The sequence below is a fragment of the Schistocerca gregaria genome, chromosome 5 (genome assembly GCF_023897955.1).
Source record: "Schistocerca gregaria isolate iqSchGreg1 chromosome 5, iqSchGreg1.2, whole genome shotgun sequence".
Lineage (NCBI taxonomy): Eukaryota > Metazoa > Arthropoda > Insecta > Orthoptera > Acrididae > Schistocerca > Schistocerca gregaria.
In genome coordinates, this window is record NC_064924.1 from 168,010,960 (window position 1) to 168,030,734 (window position 19,775).

Consider the following 19,775-nt stretch of genomic DNA (forward strand, 5'->3'; position numbering starts at 1 on the left):
TTGGATGTAACACACCCAAGATTCTAGTAACAAAATCCAAACAACAGTACCACAGCCCATTTCCAGTCTTGTCCATTCGAGCTAGTTCTACTTTGCCAACCACTCCGATACCGACAGAACATTATAAACTCTAATCATCCTTCTTCCCTATGGATGTTTCACATTCGTATATTTCTTTCGACATTTAAGAGGAAAATGAATATTGCTGATAAGAAACAAGGGTATTATACGTCGAAGCTTTCACAACTAATTCGAAACAGCACACGCATCTACAAGGTGTAATCATAAAGTAATGCAATTGGTTGTTTCCAGATGCTCCTATTGGCCCAAGAGTTATCCCGACGCTGGGGAATGGTGGAGGGGAGGACCAGTTTTCTAGCGCTTCCTTCCACAGTTCGCTCTGAACTGTAGAAGCATCAGCATTATTGTTTGCGGTAACTCTTGTTCAGTGCTTCTGTCGTCCGCAAGATGCAGTCAACTTTGGAGCAACGCTATTGAATCAAGTTTTGTTCAGAACTCAAAACACCTGTGGCTGAAGCTTACAAAATGATTCAAGAAGCCTACGGGGAATCTGCTGTGTCTTACGCGCAAGTTTCCAGGTGGCTAGAATTAATGAGGGCCGGGAAAAGGTTACTGATGAACCCCTCCCCCTGGACGGCCGTTACCAAGTTCAGTGCCCAGAAGCGTGACCAGTATAGATGTGTTGCTGAATCCAACAGATGTGTGAGTGTTTGTAGGATAACGGATGTGCTAAACATGTCCTAAGGGGCTGTGTTTAACATCGTTACCGATGATTTGAACATGTATAAAGTGTGTGCCAAATTGATTCCAACGTGTTGGGTGACGAGCAGAAACGCAACCGTTTGGAGATCGCAATAGGGCTTGTGGAATGACTGGAAAGAGACTGAAAATTTTTAGTCAACGTCGCCATCGGCCCCAAATCTCAGAGTGGCACACTCCCATATCTCCCAAGCGCATGAAAGAAAGAATGAGCAAATAGAAAATGAAAACCATGTCCATCACCTTCTTCGATGCGAAAGACATTCCATGCCGCATGGAACGACTGTGAACGCAGCCTACCACCTCGGAGTGTTAAAAAGACTTGCAGGTAGCGTCACCCGCACAACCCACATGCCCACTTTAATGAGGACGCTGCATCAGGACAACACACCATGCCACACCACTCTGCTGAGTCGGGAGTTCCTAACGAAGCGCAACTTGACAACGCTGCGGCAGCCATCGTACTTTCCCGACAGGCGCCGTCAGACTTCTTCCTGTTCCCGCGCATCAAAACCGAGACGAAGGGGCGCCGATTTGATACCACTGAGGACATCCAAAAGGGGACGATATAAACTCTAAAGCAAATTCCAGTTACCGCCTTCCAGGAGCGTACTAGGCATGGGGGAATCGCTGGAAGAAGTGCATCGCTGCTCAAAGCAACTACTTTGAAACGTTTTAATAGATTGTACGATTTGGATCAATAAATTTTGCTGTACAAACACAATTGCATTACTTTTTGATCACATCTTTTATGTTACTAAACCATTTTTCTGGAACTAATACCAGTTGCTATGTAAGGGCTTCTATGGGCAATTGACAGATTTTAAAACTTTAAAATGCTGTCGTAATCTCCTCGTTGTGAGGTGTAATCTTATTCTGAACACAGCAGGACAAGTATTACTGGTAGAAACTGTCTGTCTTGAGACAGCATAACTGACGGTCCACAAACACCCAGACTTTATTCATGTGGTATTTGCAAATGAGACGATTTAATGACTTCCAACGAACTTAACATATAATTTCAAACATTTTTTCTCGCTGGCACTCCCGCACAAAATGAAGAAAACTAAAAAGTTTATATTACATTTTCGTTGTTCATGCAGTTAAATTTTAGAATCAGGCATGACGTTTTAATCTCTTACTTCTTTACTACCCGCTCACTGAAAGCACCTGCAAAATTATGTCATTGCACGACACATAGTTTACGATATATGACGTCATAAACTTGTTTAAATGCGTGAGAAACTAGTTCTGCTTGAAATGGTGCGCAGTAGAACATCATCAGGCGTGACATTTACATGTATTACTTCTTCACTACTAGCTTTATTCGCAAAACACTTTGCAGACCGTATCTCCATACAATATATAACGGACTCCAAAATTTTATTTTTTTACGACATGTAGTTCAGAGATATGACGTCATAAAGATCGAGATGCGACGAAAATAACTTTCGGTTAAAATGGTGCGCATACTAGACCGACTATACTCATCCGATGTTTTATAAAGAGAGAACTTAACAGATTCTAAAAAAAGAAACTTTAAGCGCGATTTCAAACCGTCCCTAAATTTTTCCCGCTTACACAGTTGAGGTCAAATAGTTAACACAATAATTCATTTTCAAAGTAGTCAGACGTTTATGAACATGAGAGTTCGAGTTTTTGAAGAGTCGAGGGTGTACTGTTAAAATAACATTACACAAATGAACGAATACTCTTCTACTGCCCATTAAAATTACTACACCAAGAAGAAATGTAGATGATAAACGGGTATCCATTGGACAAATATATTATACTAGAACTGACTTGTGATTACATTTTCACGCAATTTGAGTGCATAGATCCTGAGAAATCGGTACACAGAACAACCACCTCTGGCTGTAATAACGGCCTTGATACGCGTGGGCATTGAGTCAAACAGAGCTTGGATGGCGTGTACAGGTACAGCTGCCCATGCAGCTTCAACACGATACCACAGTTCATCAAGAGTAGTGACTGGCTTATTGTGACGAGCCAGTTGCTCGGCCACCATTGCTCAGGCATTTTCAATTGGTGAAAGATCTGGAGAATGTGCTGGCCAGGGCAGCAGTCGAACATTTTCTGTATCCAGAAAGGCTCATACAGGACCTGCAACATGCGGTCGTGCATTATCCTGCTGAAATGTAGGACTTCGCAGGGATCGAATGAAGGGTAGAGCCAAGGGTAGTAACACATCTGAAATGTAACGTCCACTGTTCAAAGTGCCGTCAATGCGAACAAGAGGTACCCGACACGTGTAACCTATGGCACCCCATACCATCATGCCGGGTGATACGCCAGTATAGCGATGACGAATACACGCTTCCAATGTGCGTTCACCGCGATGACGCCAAACATGGATGCGACCATCATGATGCTGTAAACAAAACCTGGATTCATCCGAAAAAGTGGCGTTTTGCCATTCCTGCACCCAGGTTCGTCGTTGAGTACACCATCGGAGGCGCTCCTGTCTGTGATACAGCGTCAAGGGTAGCCGCAGCCATGGTCTCCGAGCTGATAGCCCATGCTGCTCCAAACGTCATCGAACTGTTCGAGCAGATGGTTGTTGTCTTGCAAACATCCCCATCTATTGACTCAGGGATCGGGACGTGGTTGCACGATCCATTACAGCACTGCGGATGAGATGCCTGTCGTCTCGACTGCTAGTGATGATACGAGGCTGTTGGGATCCAGCACGGCGTTCCGTATTACCCTCCTGAACCCGCCGATTCCATGTTCTGCTAACAGTCATTGGATCTCGATCAACAGCAGCAATGTCGCGATACGATGAACCGCAATCACGATAGGCTACAATCCGACCTTTATCAAAGTGATGGTACGCATTTCTCCTCCTTACACGAGGCATCACAACAACATTTCACCAGGCAACGCCGGTCAACTGCTGTTTTTGTATGAGAAATTGGTTGAAAACTTTCCTTATGTCAGCACGTTGTAAGTGTCGCCACCGGCGCTAACCTTGTGTGAATGCTCTGAAAAGCTAATCATTTGTATATCACAGCATCTTCTTCCTGTCGGTTAAATTTCGTGTCTGTAGCACGTCATCTTCGTGGGGTAGCAATTTTAATGGCCAGTAGTGTATTTCATTTCTGAAAGTACTTCTATAAAACGTCAGACTCAGATAAATACCGCCAGAGTTGGAAGACGAGCAGAAACAAAAACACAAAAAGTGGCTAATTGTTAAATCAACCGCACGTGAAGCGAATAGAAATTGCCTTAATAGATTAGCTTTTTCCCATTCCATAATTCGAACATTTAAGAATGAAAGTGTTTCACTGAATAAAACATTCTCGGGTAAACACCTGCGTCAAGACGTCAAAATACCACGAGCATCCGACCAAGAACCTTTTGCCATTGCCAAGTGGAATGACTGCTGACCGGTTGCTGGTAGGTTTTTATATGCTGCAGCTTCTGGCTGTAACGTCGCTGGCGCCTGTAGTATCGCCATATACGACAAGCATTGACTCTGCGTTTGATGCGCCCGCTTCAATCTCACGACAGCTGGGTCGCAGGGCATGGTGGGCTATAGACCACTGTCACTATTAAGAGTGTGGTCAGCGATTTTTATTTCAATGGCTTCTTTAATCACACTGTCCCGGAACCATAAGTGCGAGCTACGACAGAAGTTTCATCAAACTTGATATGGTGGCCGTACATAATAATAACATCCCTGTAATGGACTGCCCTGCACCGAGTCCTGACCTGAATCCTACTGAACACTTTTGGGATGTTTTGGAACGCCGACTTCGTCTTAGGCCTCACCGACCGACATTGATATCTCTCCTCAGTGCAGCACTCCGTGAAGAATGGGCTGCCATTCCCCAAGAAACCTTCCAGCACCTGATTGAACATATGCCTGCTAGAGTGGAAGCTGTCAACAATGCTGCGCTACAAACTTGCAAGTCATTTTCAGGCAGATGTCCGGATACTTTTGATTACATAGTGTAGGTCAAAACCATTGCTCAGTTCTTGATGGATAAAATGCAATATGTGACTGACCATGCCACTTTCCACAAGAAAAAAAGTTGTCAGATCCAAACCAAGAAGAAAAGATAGACCTTTTCTCATGTTTAGTAAATGAAGTATCTATTATGCAGAGTTAAACACCTTCAGACCATTCACTGTGCAGGGGTACGCGGACTTATGCTTAATTATAGACTTACTATTTGATTAGTTGATTTGTTTTCACCATGTAACGCCCGCAGTTTACGTCCTTTTTTGTTGCTGAGCGATGTATCACTTTTCGTTCTGATGCCGCAACTCTTCCTTTCCTATATCTTTACTACTTTTTTTCTATATAAATGATGAACTATTGGTTTTGTCCTTTTAACAACTTTTTAATAACTGTGGAAGTATTACAGGCATCGGGTCCCACCTAATGTGTCACCTGCCTATACGTTTCACATGAACCTTTCAAGACTCGATCGATCTGTTTACAAAGAGAAAGCCGTTGACGTTGTCCAACAGCGACCTAGGAAGCTCGACGCCCTCGCGGCCCAGGCTCTTCCATGGCTCACGGTAGTTTGCAGCATTCATTTTATTCCTTTCCCACTTGCGCTACGTCGAACTTTCGTGGTGATCCTTGGGCAACGACTTCCACGTTATCTGCAACATAAATAAACTTTCTTCCCACAGTATTTCTGAAACCCAAAAACAAACTTAAAGAACATAATAATAATAACTGTTCTTACAATTATTTGTATAAGTCTTGGTCGATTTAATGAGGGGTGGGACAGGCCTAAGCCTTGTGAAACCACAACTGACAGTGCACTGTTGAAATAATGTGCCAGCTGTGCTTTTCGTCAACGGTGAACAATGAGAGCTCCTATCCCTCATACCGCTTCTTTATGGCCAGTTTTCCATGCAATGTATTATGCACTCAGTCAGATGAGATGCCTACAGTCTCAGCAATCTCATGAATTTTTATTGATCATTGTCGCGGAGTTTGTCAATAGTTTCTTTTTGATGACCTCAATTGGACGGCTCAAGTGCACCTCATCTTTGGAGCTTGTTCAACCATATTTAAAGTCATTTATCCAAAATTAAATGATCTCCAATGATGGTGCAGAGTCCACATGAGCTTCATCAAATTCTGTTTTGATTTGTGCAGCAGTCCAAAGCTTGAAATGAAAATGTTTAGTAACAGCATGAAACATTGTTATCTCAATTTTCAATCGCAACTGACACACTTACTAATTCATACAGCTATCAACAATAACACTGTATGCTGTACATTGTTTAAATTCTTTATACAATCCTTAAAATAATCAAGCTTACCAACCACAAAGGCACAACATAAATGTTCCATTCTTCCATGGAAATTGACCAGATTTATGAAACCACATTTGTACTTCAGTCACAGAACTTATCCATTCCTTGTCTTTATTTATGTTCAATTTCATCCTTTTTTAAGGAGTAAAACAAGACTCAAAGTGTTGTGGAAATACATTGCATCACAAAATAAAGTTAAGTACGCAGACAAGGAGAAAATGAAATGAAATTTCATGAGTTTATTTCTAGGACTACAAAATTGAGTCCAGTTTACAAAGCATTTGTGTTGTGCTCACCAAATAAGCTTGGCATTCAACATAAAGGCTGCAGGAAGTAGTTGCTGTATTGAGATGGCTTGCTGTGCATGTAGCAACTGACTTGTCACAGAGCAAAACTGAACTACAACAAAAATAATGTTTACAGTATTGGTGAATGTCAATCATAATTCAATAAAAGCACTTCCCACATACTTAACTTTAGCATCATGATGAAGGATGGCAAGTTTGTCAAAGTTCACTAACTATGAACACTGGTCTGTTCCTGAATCAAGTAAATGATGACTGACTAAACTAGTAGTATGTCCAGTCTGGGTCTGCTGGTGGTGACAGTATATAGCCCAGGTATTGTCTGTTGATAGATTCACAACTATGATAGCTCTGGCTGAATGAAGCCAAGTGTGCAGTTTTAAGCACAATTGGCAGATCAAGGTTTGTTTGTGAACTGTGTGTCTGACAGCAGCAGGCTGTAGTACCTGTTTTGAGCACCACCTGTGGCACCAGATGATAACTATGGTGGATGGATAGTACTATCTGAAGGCTGTATGGGGAAAGTATAACATAATCTGAATTGTATGTGCTCACTAGGGCGACTGACCCTTTGTGACACCGCAATGGAGACAGGCCTTGCCACATGGCATCCTCTGTATATACTGCTGTGTACCATATCCGAGTATACTGGCTAACACAGTGACTTCGCAGGAGCAGCCCACTTATCAGCATGACATTTAGGCAATGATTCAATTGAGAAGGGTGTCATAAAGCCATTTTCATTTTCTCCTGAGGCAAGCTTGTCCACAGTTGTTGTAACTGTTTCTGTCCAGCCTCATCCTACACATATTCTATCAGGACAGATGTGGAAGCATATAGACAGACATTTCTCCCACACTCAGTTTGCAAGAGAAACTAGAAATGGCGTGACTAATGGTGATATGCAGTACCCTTTGGCATGCACTGTATGATGGTTTGAGTAGTAAGTATATCGATGTGCATTTGTGTTTTGTGAAGTGTCCCCATTTTGAAGGGTACACATTTTTCCAAATGTTATGTTTATTGGAACTCGGCAAAATCCAAAATCAGTTTGATGCATTAAGAAGTGCTGTAGAATGGAACAGCTGCAACTAGCAAGCTGGTTCCCATGGATGCAGAGGTTGTGACCAGATCATATGGCATTGTGATGAATCTAAAGAGTGGGGAAAGGACTGCAGGCCTTGAGAACAGACCTTACTCAGCAGTACATGTGCAGGGGAACCACTTGTGTTCTAGTATGAAACACCAATTTTATTCTATTCTATTCTATTAAATATTAATGATTAAACTCCTTCTTTGGCATAATCGGTTCTAGGAGAAACGTACGTGTCACCAGAGCTTCAATACAATATTACACTGTGCAGTAAACCAGTAAATTCAATAACCAAATGAATATTGTTAACTTGGTAGATATATGAAGGGTTATGAAGTGTTACAATGCCAGAAAGAGATTTTGGCTGTGTGACAATCTATACAGTTAGGGATAGGACTTGGAGTCTGTTCACGTGTGATAGTCAGCGATGGGATGTACACGGAACTTGTTCTTATGTGATAGTCGGCTTTACCATGCTCTCAGAATTTATTAACTTCTGAGAGGAATCTTTTCATAATACTAAACTATTACTATTTTATTGTGTGTGTGAGAAAGGTGCCATAATGGCATCCCATGACTTATTTAATATAAACTGGCTACCTACATACCAATTAAAATCGCAGGTCACCTGCTTGCACCTTCTAAAGAATCCAATTAACTACAAAAGCTGTTTTGGCAGACAACATCTAAGAGAGCTTAACAGAAAACAGGTAGGAGGAAACCCTATGCACCGAGTCACTAAGATAATCCATGAAAGGATCTTAACCGGTTGGAAGGCTTGACCATTATACAGGGTGATTCAAAAAGAATACCACAACTTTAAAAATGTGTATCTAACAAAAGAAACATAGTATAAGCTTCTGTTGTACATCATTACAAAGAGTATTTAAAAAGGTTTTTTTTCACTCAAAAACAAGTTCAGAGATATCCAATATGGCCCCCTCCAAACACTCGAGCAATATCAACCCCATACTCCAACTCGTTCCACACTCTCTGTAGCATATCAGGTCTAACAGTTTGGATAGCTGCTGTTATTTCTCGTTTCAAATAATCAATGGTGGCTAGAAGAGGTGGCCGAAACACCATATCCTTAACATACCCCCATAAGAAAAAATCTCAGGGGGCAAGATCAGGGATTCTTCGAGGCCAGTGATGAAGTGCTCTGTCACGGGCTGCCTGGCAGCCGATCCATCGCCTCGGGTAGTTGACGTTCAGGTAGTTACGGACAGATAAGTGCCAATGTGGTGGCGCTCCATCCTGCTGAAATATGAATTGTTGTGCTTCTTGTTCGAGCTGAGGGAACAGTCAATTCTCTAACATCTCCAGATAGTGTAGTCCAGTTACAGCAGCACCTTCGAAGAAGGCCGTCCAGAACTTTTCCCTTTGCACAAAGACCCATTCTCTGTAAACTGTTTATACCAACGTTTAATACACCACCTATCAGGAGGTTTAACACCATACTTCGTTCGAAATGCACGCTGAACAACTGTCGTCGATTCACTTCTGCCGTACTCAATAACACAAAAAGCTTTCTGTTGAGCGGTCGCCATCTTAGCATCAACTGACGCTGACGCCTAGTCAACAGCGCCTCAAGCGAACAAATGTACAACTAAATGAAACTTTATAGCTCCCTTAATTCGCCAACAGATAGTGCTTAGCTCTGCCTTTTGTCGTTGCATAGTTTTAAATTCCTAAAGTTGTGGTATTCTTTTTGAATCACCCTGTATTGTACATCAGCTATACTATGAGGGTAGTTTGAAAAGTTCTTGGAACGGAATAGAAAAAGCTACTCACATCACTGAAACTCTCTTTATTTTTCAATTTAGTCTCCACTTAGATTAATGCACTTGGTCCACCAATGTTCCAGTCCCTTGATCCCATCTCAAAAATGAATTTCCTCCAGGACTGCAAAATAGTTGTCAACTCCAGCTATCAGTTCTTCCTTTGAAGTGAATCTTCATCCACCAACGAAAATTTTCAGTTTTGGGAAGAGGTGGAAGCCTGACAAAGCCATATCAGGTGAATAAGGTGGGTGTGGCAACAATTCATACATTAGTTCATGTCGTTCTGCCATGGCGATGGCACGTGTGCGGGCGCGTATCAAGAGTCACAGCACCCATCTTGCAGATAATTTTTTTCATTTCTAATTCTTCAATTAAAATTTGGCATACCTTTTCAGATGACATCTGGATGACCATTTTGTGCACTTTTGCTATGATTTCTGGAGTAGCGACACATCTTGGCCGACCACTGTGCGCATCATCATCTGACATCTCCTGACCAAATTTAAATTCATTTGTCCACTTGGCAACAGTTGACTATTTAGGAGCAGAGTCTCCCAGGATGTTCTGGAAATCGACAAGAATTTCCTTTGCGTTCATACCTTTCTTTATGAAGTACTTAATCACTGCTCCAATCACGATTTTTTCCCCCATCTTTGCAAATCACTATGCGGAAACAACAACAGACCATGTCACTGCCACATCTCTTTTCCAAGAGCACTGATGTGGAAGTTTTTACAAGTAACAGCCCAAAAAATACCACCTGAATGACTCATTGCACTAGCACTGACCTCTCGTGGTGATTCTGAGAACTTTTCAAACCACCCTCATATTTTTCAGTGAATCACACTAGAATAGAGAAACTTGTATGAAGGTTTGGAACCGTGAGGGGAGTTTGTAATATGAACTCATGAGGATCCCATATCCAGCCACATTTGAATTTTTTATTTTATTTTATTTTTTTTTTTGCATAAGCTATTTGCTTAGATTTCTAGCAGAGTACGTGTTATATTGATGCAGCTGCCACTGGTTTGGTCATGTCCTGCACAAAGGAATCTTTGCCTGCTGACAATGAATAGTTATTGTTCTCGTGTTACGTGTGCATTTGGAGTAGCAAAGTTACAGTGCCAATAGCGTGTGAAAATACGTTATCGCTGTTGGTCAGCTGCACTCATGTGAGGCATGGATGCTCAGAACTAATGGATTCAGTCTAACTATTCGTTTCATGTTTCTATGGTCCCAGAGATTTAGTGTGGAGCAATTAATGTTGTATTGTGGGGCACAAGACATTGCTAGACTGTGTGTAATTAAAGTGGTTTGTAATAAGTAATAACTTCAGTATTAAATCACATAATCTGTTATTCACTGGTAACTTATCATTTGAAACTGTCATAATCCATTTCTTAAAAATTACCAGCAAAATAAACCATATGATAAGATATTTTGAGGTGACGAGGAGTAATGCAGCACTGTCACTGATCCACAACTGATTCTGTTGCATTATAAACTTCTGCAAGCTATGTGACACACACTGCCTTGTGAAGAGACAAGGCAAAAAAGCTGTAGTCTTCAAAGAAGGACGGAATATCAGTTGAGATTCCTTGAGAAAAAAGGACTCTGGAAGGAAGGGAGGAGAGGCAAGACAGGGGGCGGCATGGGGAATGCAGTAGGCTTGAACATATCTCTACACTAAGCAACAGGTCTGTAAAGCATTTCACATGAAAGCAGAATACAAGTATGGGATTTGGAAGGTGGGTCATACACTCAAATCTACTACAATGTTGGATGGGTGACACGTCAAGTGAAAGTGTAGACCAGATAAACAGTGGCACCCATCAGATAATCCTAGGAAATTACATGACAGATGTAACATAAGTGGTCTGGTTGCATTTGTGTGCTGTTCACTGTAAGTAGCACCTCTATGAGAATCATAGAAGACAAATGTAATGCAACCCTCCACGAAGTTGAGCACTAGTGTCTAAGTGTTAAATTGTCACTAGCCCTCACAAAACAATGTACCTCCTGCTGAAAGGGAACCTAATAAGACACCCTAAAATAAAATTAAATGATTTAACAATTAGAAGTAGTGTAGTAACAAGATGTCTAAGGTATTTCTGGATGAACTTTGTAACTTTGCCCATCATGTAGAGAAAGCAGGCAGGAAAGGTACAAATGTAATGAATAAAATTATAACCATTGCAGATAGGCAATTTTGGCTTCCCTTTAAGACAATAAGAGTATACCACCAATCTATATAAGCATCAGTCTTAGGATATGGTGCAAGCATCTGGGCTCAGACTGCAGCTAGTAAAGCCAGCCTCGATAGTGAGAAGAGTTCAACGAGGCGTGCTACTAAGATTAATGGGGGCCTAAGGCACTACGCCGAATGATGCTTTGTTAGTAATTCTAGGAGTACGCACACTGGACTTGGAAATTAGGAAAAGGGAGCCTTTTCCTGGTTAAGAAAAAGGCAATCAAATGGTAACAAAAGGCAATCAAATGGAAGTACGAAGGGTGCTTGGAACTGAAGTCAGTTAGAAAAAGGCAATAAAGGATCATATATTACAACTGCAGCAAAATGAATGGGACACTTCAGACACTGACAGGACAACATATGATTTTCTTCCTTACATCAGGAAGAGATCATAAATGAGATTTCTTAACCCATTGAGTGGATTCATACATTACCTGACTGGCCATGGCCCTTATGCCATGTATCTATACAAAATCAGAAGACAGATGAATGATAGCTGCACCTGCAGTGGTGTGGGTGCACCAGAACACACATTGAGGGATGGCACACTCTATGAATATGTAGCAGGTAATGGACATCTGGATGTGAAGCAGCACTAAGGAGCAATACAATCTGGTGCATCTTGGACGATACTGCACCCGCAGTAACCAGGAAGGCCACAGAAGGCTTCAGGAGGCGTTCAATCATGTCACATGCTTCTGTCCAGTATAGACAACATAATCTGCAAATTGTGAGAAAATGATGAGGTTGGTGACCACCAAGTGAAATACTGCCGCAAGAATCTATATTGTGTTGGTGCAAGTGATCATGGAATTGTGGACTTTAAAAAGTAACAATGGTGGATGGAATCACTCGCTACAGTGGAAATGCTGCTTATGTGTGGCCCAGCACCCAAGGAATCCAGCAGACTATGGCTGTTGACTTGAGTACCATGAGGACAGATCCAGTAGCAGAGACAACACATACATGTTAAATGCACCAAAATAAATGAAAAAAACAGATAACAAACTCTAGTATTTGTAGAAGATTAGTAGCTGTGTGATCCAAGGTAATGTGATTTGTAGGGCCTATTTTAGCTTTTTAGATAATGGACTGTAATTATGAAGAATAAAAAACAAATAAAAATCCTAGGAATTTCAGGTCCTACAGTGGGTCACATTTCAATACGTATTCTATGCAGCAGCTTAATCAACGCATTAAATTTTTTTATATTTTCATGAAAATTAGCTCAGCAAGTGATTTACACAAGTTATTATAAAAACCACACCATTCGTACAGACACCACCATCACCCATTGTAAGTAGTAATGGATACAGAATCATACACAAACACGACATCTGACATGCACTACAAGAAAAGAGGACTGACAGATTGTCCACCACGTGCAAATAGCTCCAGCGACAATGAGGGGTGCCATTCAGTTGGATGTCCGGCAACCGGTGGCTCTACCATTCGTAAGCATTCACACCCATGCCCTATTTCAATAGGACAATACTCATCCTCATGCCACTGCCATCTCGCAAGTGTGCCTTGCAGCTATGGATACTTCACCATGGCTAGCAGCATCAGCAGATCTCTCCCCGGTCAAGAATGTGTAGGGTGTCACAGAATGTGTCAGAGACTCCGCCTCCAGCCATCAATCATTTGCACTCAGGTGCATGTGGAAAGGAATAGAGTATCACAAGACTACATGCAAGACCTTTACACCTCTATACTCTGAATCTAGATGCTTGTGCTCACAATCTTGCAGACCCAATGTCATACTAGCACATACGTTTTGTGGCCATGTACTGCACTAAATTTTGGTCCTTTAAAGTTGAAATTGTAATCGTTTCATATGTGTTGTACCAACTACATGGCTCTCAATTATGAGAGCAATCTGCTTTGTCCTTTTTGGTGCAGATCTTTTTTATGATGAGCAATGTACTTGGTGAAATGAGCAAAACATGTCACCAAATTCCAGTGGCAAAGTGGGCATAGTTAGATAAATAATGAAAAACTTTTAATATTCATCTTTGATTTGGGATCAATAGGATTTGGGTTCTTATTTTGTAACAAAGCAACACACTTTTCTTCAAAATTTTCTTGGAGTTACACACTTCAGTGTAAAGTTAGCTTCCCTCTCAAATTATGCAACAATCAATTTAGAAGAAAAGTAAAAGCACACCTTATTACCCCACTACACCTACAAATTACATTGTTATTAATATTGAAAATTCCTGTTACCTGCATGGAAAGGAGCAATGTTCTAAAGGTGCAAGACACTAGCAGTGTATTATAAATTGCTGATTGTTGCTACAAATGTATGTAACTATCTTCTCTTAAAAATACAAAAATTTACATATAAATACAAGCTACCAGCATGATTAAGAAGCAGCTAGCTAATATAAACAGGAAAACAGTAGCTTTTTTCTGAAGCAGGAACTTTCCTTCTAATTTCTTAGGTCACATTTTGCAAACATCACTTTCTGTAGTGACAGCTTATCGTTAGTACCATACACAGATTAAGTTTTTAAGAGTTGATTCTCTTTTGTTCATATATAGGTTGATTCATTCCATAAGAACAAAGGTTCTCTACAACATCCAAAACAAAAATTATATACAAGGTATTATCTGTAACAGGAACAATTATAAATAATGGGGATGGAAAATGAGTTATTCCCCTCTGCATTTACTAAACTGGAAATCAGTGTATGATGACTATATTGCTTCTGAGGTGTTCTCAGAGTAATGGTTTGTTGTCATCTTTTCAGATTTCTGGCCAATTTGCTAATTTCACTTTGCACACAATATTTTGACATCTGATTTAGTCATTATCTGCAGGCGATTCAAACAGTTGTCTAATGTGTGCTCAACGTGTGCACTCCACAACTCTTACAGCACTTGAAAAAGTACACTATATCCATCAAATGTTCTACAGTGAACACACGTTCCACATCATTACGAAAGAATCGTGTTCATGATCCATGGAACAAGTAATATAACTAACTAACTAACTAACTAACTAACATGAATGAGAATGCAGATGATTAATGAAAATTTTATTACACTACTTCCAGTGTTTACATTTTTGTTCTTTATACATTACTGACTGAACAATGAAAAACGTAAAAAGCAGCTTGACAAGAGTGCAAGTTGTAAACATAGCTTCATAAAGCAGTTTAGGTGCAAAAACGGTCCACACAAATAAATGATACCTTTGGAATGTAAGCAGTACAGAATATACTGTAAGAAGCAGTGATCGATGTGAAGCCACAAACCAAAACAATCTGTGGAGCTGGTCATCAAGCCTAAGAGAGATAAGAAATACAACTTTTTTTACAATATTTTGCAGTATATAATATTTTAACAAAAAAAAGAACACAGTACAAAATAACAAAGAAGATTTTGAACACACAGCATTTTTTCTAAATTATTTTAATTAACACATTTCTGTGTTGAATAGGTAAGTTAATATCGGAATTTAAGCTATTGCTTTCCTTTCAGCTTTTTCTGTCTTACAGAAGTGATCAAAGCTTCTGTAACTTACCAAACGAAAGCGTTGGTACATCGATAGAGACAATAACAAACACAAACACACACACAAATTTCAAGCCTTCGCAACCCACGGTTGCCTCATCAGGAAAGAGGGAAGGAGAGGGAAAGACGAAAGGATGTGGGTTTTAATGGAGAGGGTAAGGAGTCATTCCAATCCCGGGAGTGGAAAGACTTACCTGCGGGGGGAATAAAGGACAGGTATACACTTGCGCGCGCACACACACACATATCCATCTGCACATATACAGACACTAGCAGACATATGTAAAGGCAAAGAGTTTGGGCAGAGATGTCAGTCGAAGCAGAAGTACAGAGGCAAAGATGATATTGAATTGTCCTGTTATTCAATTGTCATTCAATAGCATCTTTGCCTCTTTACTTTTGCCTCGACTGACATCTCCGCCCAAACTCTTTGCCTTTACATATGTCTGCTTGCTTGTGTGTGTGTGTGTGTGTGTGTGTGTGTGTGTGTGTGTGTGTGTGTTTGTGTGCGCGCAAGTGTATACCTGTCCCCCCCCTCCCCCCCCCCCCCCCCCCCCAAGGAAAGTCTTTCCACTCCCGGGATTGGAATGACTCCTTACCCTCTCCCTTAAAAACCACATCCTTTCGTCTTTCCCTCTCCTTCCCTCTTTCTTGATGAAGCAACCATGGGTTGTGAAAGCTTGAAATTTGTGTGTGTGTTTGTGTTTGATATTGTCTCTATCAATGTACCAACACTTTCATATGATAAGGTACAAAATCTTTGTTTTTAGATATATTTTTCCCACGTGGAATGTTTCCCTCTATTATATACATTATGTGATCAGTTATTCAAGGCTCACACAAAAACTAAAACAAATGTCATGTCCCTGTATTGTCACATGTATTATTAAATTTTATTTTTGTTAATGTAGTTTACACAGATAGATGTTGGAAAGATGAAAAAAGTGAGTCTAATATCTAACCACCATGCGCTCTCTCTCTCTCTCTCTCTCTCTCTCTCTCTCTCTCTCTCTCTCTCTCTCTCTCTCTCTGTGTGTGTGTGTGTGTGTGTGTGTGTGTGTGTGTGTGTGTGTGTGTGTGTGTGTGTGTACGTACGTACGTACGTACGTACACACGCGCGCACACACACACACACACACACACACACACACACACACACACACACACACCCTACTGGACAACAACTGCTTTCATGTGTGGACAGAAGATGCCTCTGACTGAAGTGCCAGATAGCAAAAAAAAACTGATACAGGGGTGCTGTGTATGTTGAGTTGGTGGTAAAATGCTATTTTGCAAAATAAGATTAGGATTTTCAGACTGGTAGCTTCATAACATGATGTTATTCATCTTCCCTCGTAAAACCCCTTCCCACTGAAATCGGCCTCATGGCTATGAAACAGACAGACACTCATGACATTAAAATCAATCCAGACCCAGTCATTCACCCCCTTGAAGAGTTCATTCTTCCTACTAAAAAGTGTGCTCAAAAGCTACAAAAATTTTCTCTGTTTGTGCTGCAGGCAAATGGTTATCTTTCTTCATTTTTGTTTGTCATTATTAAGAAGTCAAACAATGGATCCAATATATTCCTCTTTCATACATGTAACTGGTTAGTAACAAATGTTTAATACCAAATCAAAATTGCTCGCAATGGTAAATGTCAGACATTCTTAAAATCTGATATAAGCTTACCATTCTTTATCATGTTGAACTGAATGCTTGCAAATATTTCTTATTAAAAGTAAATAAGAAAGAATGGGAGCACAATATGTATGTGCAACAAGGAGTGCCCCAACTGAAGCAATGTTGTATTCTTCTTGTCCTATGTATCCTGCAGCCACATCAATACTTGCCAAGCTGTTTGAATTGCCCTATGAAAAGGCCAAATTTCAATCACTCAGAACAACAAAAAACAGCACACACTCAAATATAAACATGAAGTTAACAACAAGTCTTACATGGTTCAAGTAAAGTAATTTATCAATATCTGAATGGTGCATTTAAAATATCAAGGTACAGACAAAGATAAAGCAAAAGTCAGATGCTTTATAAATGAAGATTATCTACCTGATAGAAATAGAAGACCATTCCAAGCCAGTAATGCATAACTGGTAGTGAAATACAACTGGTCGTGCCATATGTAACAGCAGTATCATATATCAGTTGACTTATACACACATTACAGCAAAGCAGCAGCACATTATACGGTCTGTAGATCAAGGCACACAGTATCATCCAACAAACAGTAATTACAGAAAATGTTTTCTGTAGTATGTTTGCACAGACTGTCCATCTTCTGGCATAATAGCTTTGAGGGTGTGATGTGAAGAAAACTTCCAACACTGATTTAATCATTATTACTCCTAAAATACACCACGTTCCGAATGACTCGTACAGACCCCTGGAAAAAAGTTCAGACAGTATAGTTAGCATTTTACAAAAATAGGATGAAATGTCATGACACAATGTGAAAAGCAAGTAATTTTCATCGTATTATGAACAAGAAACACAGCTTGATCAAAACTACGCAACTGCAAATATGCAAATGTAGTAGCTTACAGTACGATTACTATTCCAAGGAAATCAGAGTAATTAGTGACTCCAAGGCAAATGTTTAGAATAGTTTACAGGAGGTGACCTGTGATGTAATTTATAATGAACCAAACATAAAATTTAATCTATCCCATCATAAACTCATATAATTATCTGAAAATAGCTTTTCGCATAAGCTAACAAAAATGGTTCAAATGGCTCTGAGTACTATGCGACTTAACTTCTGAGGTCATCAGTCGCCTAGAACTTAGAACTAATTAAACCTACCTAACCTAAGGACATCACACACATCCATACCCGGGGCAAGATTGGAACCTGCAACCGTAGCGGTTGCTCGGCTTTAGAGAGTAGCGCCTAGAACCGCATGGCCACTCCGGCCGGCATAAGTAACAGAAAGTACACTAAACAGCCATGTAAACAACCATGGCTCACAAGAGGGATTAAAGTATCTTGTGAAAGAAACAGGAAAAATTTAGCTTTTGGTAGTAACAAGTAGGGATCAGGCAGTAGTTGCACACTACAAAAAATACTCAAAATTGCTAAGAAAGGTTATTAAAAAAAATCAAGGAACATGCATATAATGTGAAAAATCAGTACTTCGGACAACAAACTTAAGGCTATATGGAATGCAGTGAAATGAGAGACAGGACAACCAGCCATAGAAAAAGACACCGCTATTGGACTGAATGAAAGGGTTATAAGTGATGAGTCACAGGTAGCAAATGCTGGCGTCCACTAGTCTCACACAAATGTATTCGCATGGCGCCGGCAGCACTAATTTGGATTAGTTGGGTTGTCACGGCCGTTCTTGACCTTATTGGGATATTATAAATTGTTAAGTTTTACTAATCTCACAGTTAGTTCTCATAAGTTCTCAACCCTGTTCCCCTACTTTCATGAAACTTCGGAGATATAAATACGTAAATAAATACAAAATTTGTTTGTTTCATATATTTGCATTGTCTTTGATACTTAGTATTTCTCTTTCATATGATATGCAGCAAAACAGTCTCCATGATAACGCAACTCTACACGTCTTGCACATTAAGTTTTTTTATTGCGTAATTGGTTTTTCTACATTTTCTCTGAGTGACAGTCAAAGTGGCATTAGGTGTTGTAGAGATCACTCATATTATTTTAGTTTTCAAAGCTCTCCATACCTATGTGAGTACTTCACCTTTCCATAGATGACAAGCTTCAAACACATTGACTTGTGTGCACTTTAATTTTTCCGGAAATCCTCTATTTTGCTGTATTGTTCCACAAACCCTAATTTTCTTTTTAAGTAACTTGTTTACTGCTCACGCTAAAACAATGTACTGAAGACTCAATATTTGTGATAATTAACTCCTACCGGTTAACAAGACTTGGTGGCTCTCTCAAAAGTTTGCCCAGAGACAGCCCTGTTAAGTGATCTGAATATGTTAAGTGTTTTGTACATGTACTAGTGCTTTTTACACACAACAATCCTTGCTTACTTTTAGTAAATAATTTGCAGCATATTTACAGTTATATGAATAAAGAGAAATTTATGCTTCTGCCTACAGTTCTTAGCCCAACTCCACAGCACATGGCAATGAAGATTTGTAATGAATTAAAGAGCTTAAATACAACCAACATCTAGAGTAGTTAGCTGAAGTGAAAATCATACATTAGTCCAAAATTGCCGTTACTCAGCAAAGTAGTTGGTGAATGATAATATTATTATCTGAGCATGATACAGCATAATGAACAGAAAAATGTACAACTACAAATGTACTGTGTGGAACTGAATGATGTATTATAGTTAGACTGGACACCAAAACACCTAAAACTATAAATTAGCATCATACAGTGTTGATGAGGTAGCTGTACAATAAATCACTGATTTAACTTGCATGTTATGAGAGAAACATCTCATTCTGATTCTCAGTCCACACTAAAATTTGGTTTTTCCAACTGTATTGTAACTTATTTATACTGCAAAAAACTTAAGTGTAAAGTTTAAAGAAACTGAACTAGTAGCTTTGTGCAATTACAAGCTGTCACTTCAATATTTTAAAATAATTTACAGAGTAGCTAACATACTATTTAGTATATCATCATTTTCGCCAGTCTTGTGTATAACAACAATTTTAGCAAGAGTAAAGACTGATGGAATTACAACTATATTGTCAGAAAATACTATATAAAGACTGAGAGCACTG

General features: G+C 39.9%; 1 protein-coding gene across 1 annotated transcript in view; it reads right to left on the minus strand.

The window, feature by feature from the left end:
• Positions 1-14,545: 14,545 nt before the first annotated feature.
• LOC126273370 (GPI ethanolamine phosphate transferase 2) overlaps positions 14,546-19,775 on the minus strand; it is a 78,126-nt gene continuing 72,896 nt past the window's right edge. The window contains exons 11-13 of the mRNA XM_049976920.1: positions 17,104-17,437; positions 16,729-16,907; positions 14,546-14,807 (exon numbers count right to left, since the gene is read on the minus strand). Of these exons, the coding sequence (XP_049832877.1) occupies positions 14,567-14,807; positions 16,729-16,907; positions 17,104-17,437 (754 nt within the window). The 3' untranslated portion in view covers positions 14,546-14,566. The remainder of the gene's footprint in view (positions 14,808-16,728; positions 16,908-17,103; positions 17,438-19,775) is intronic.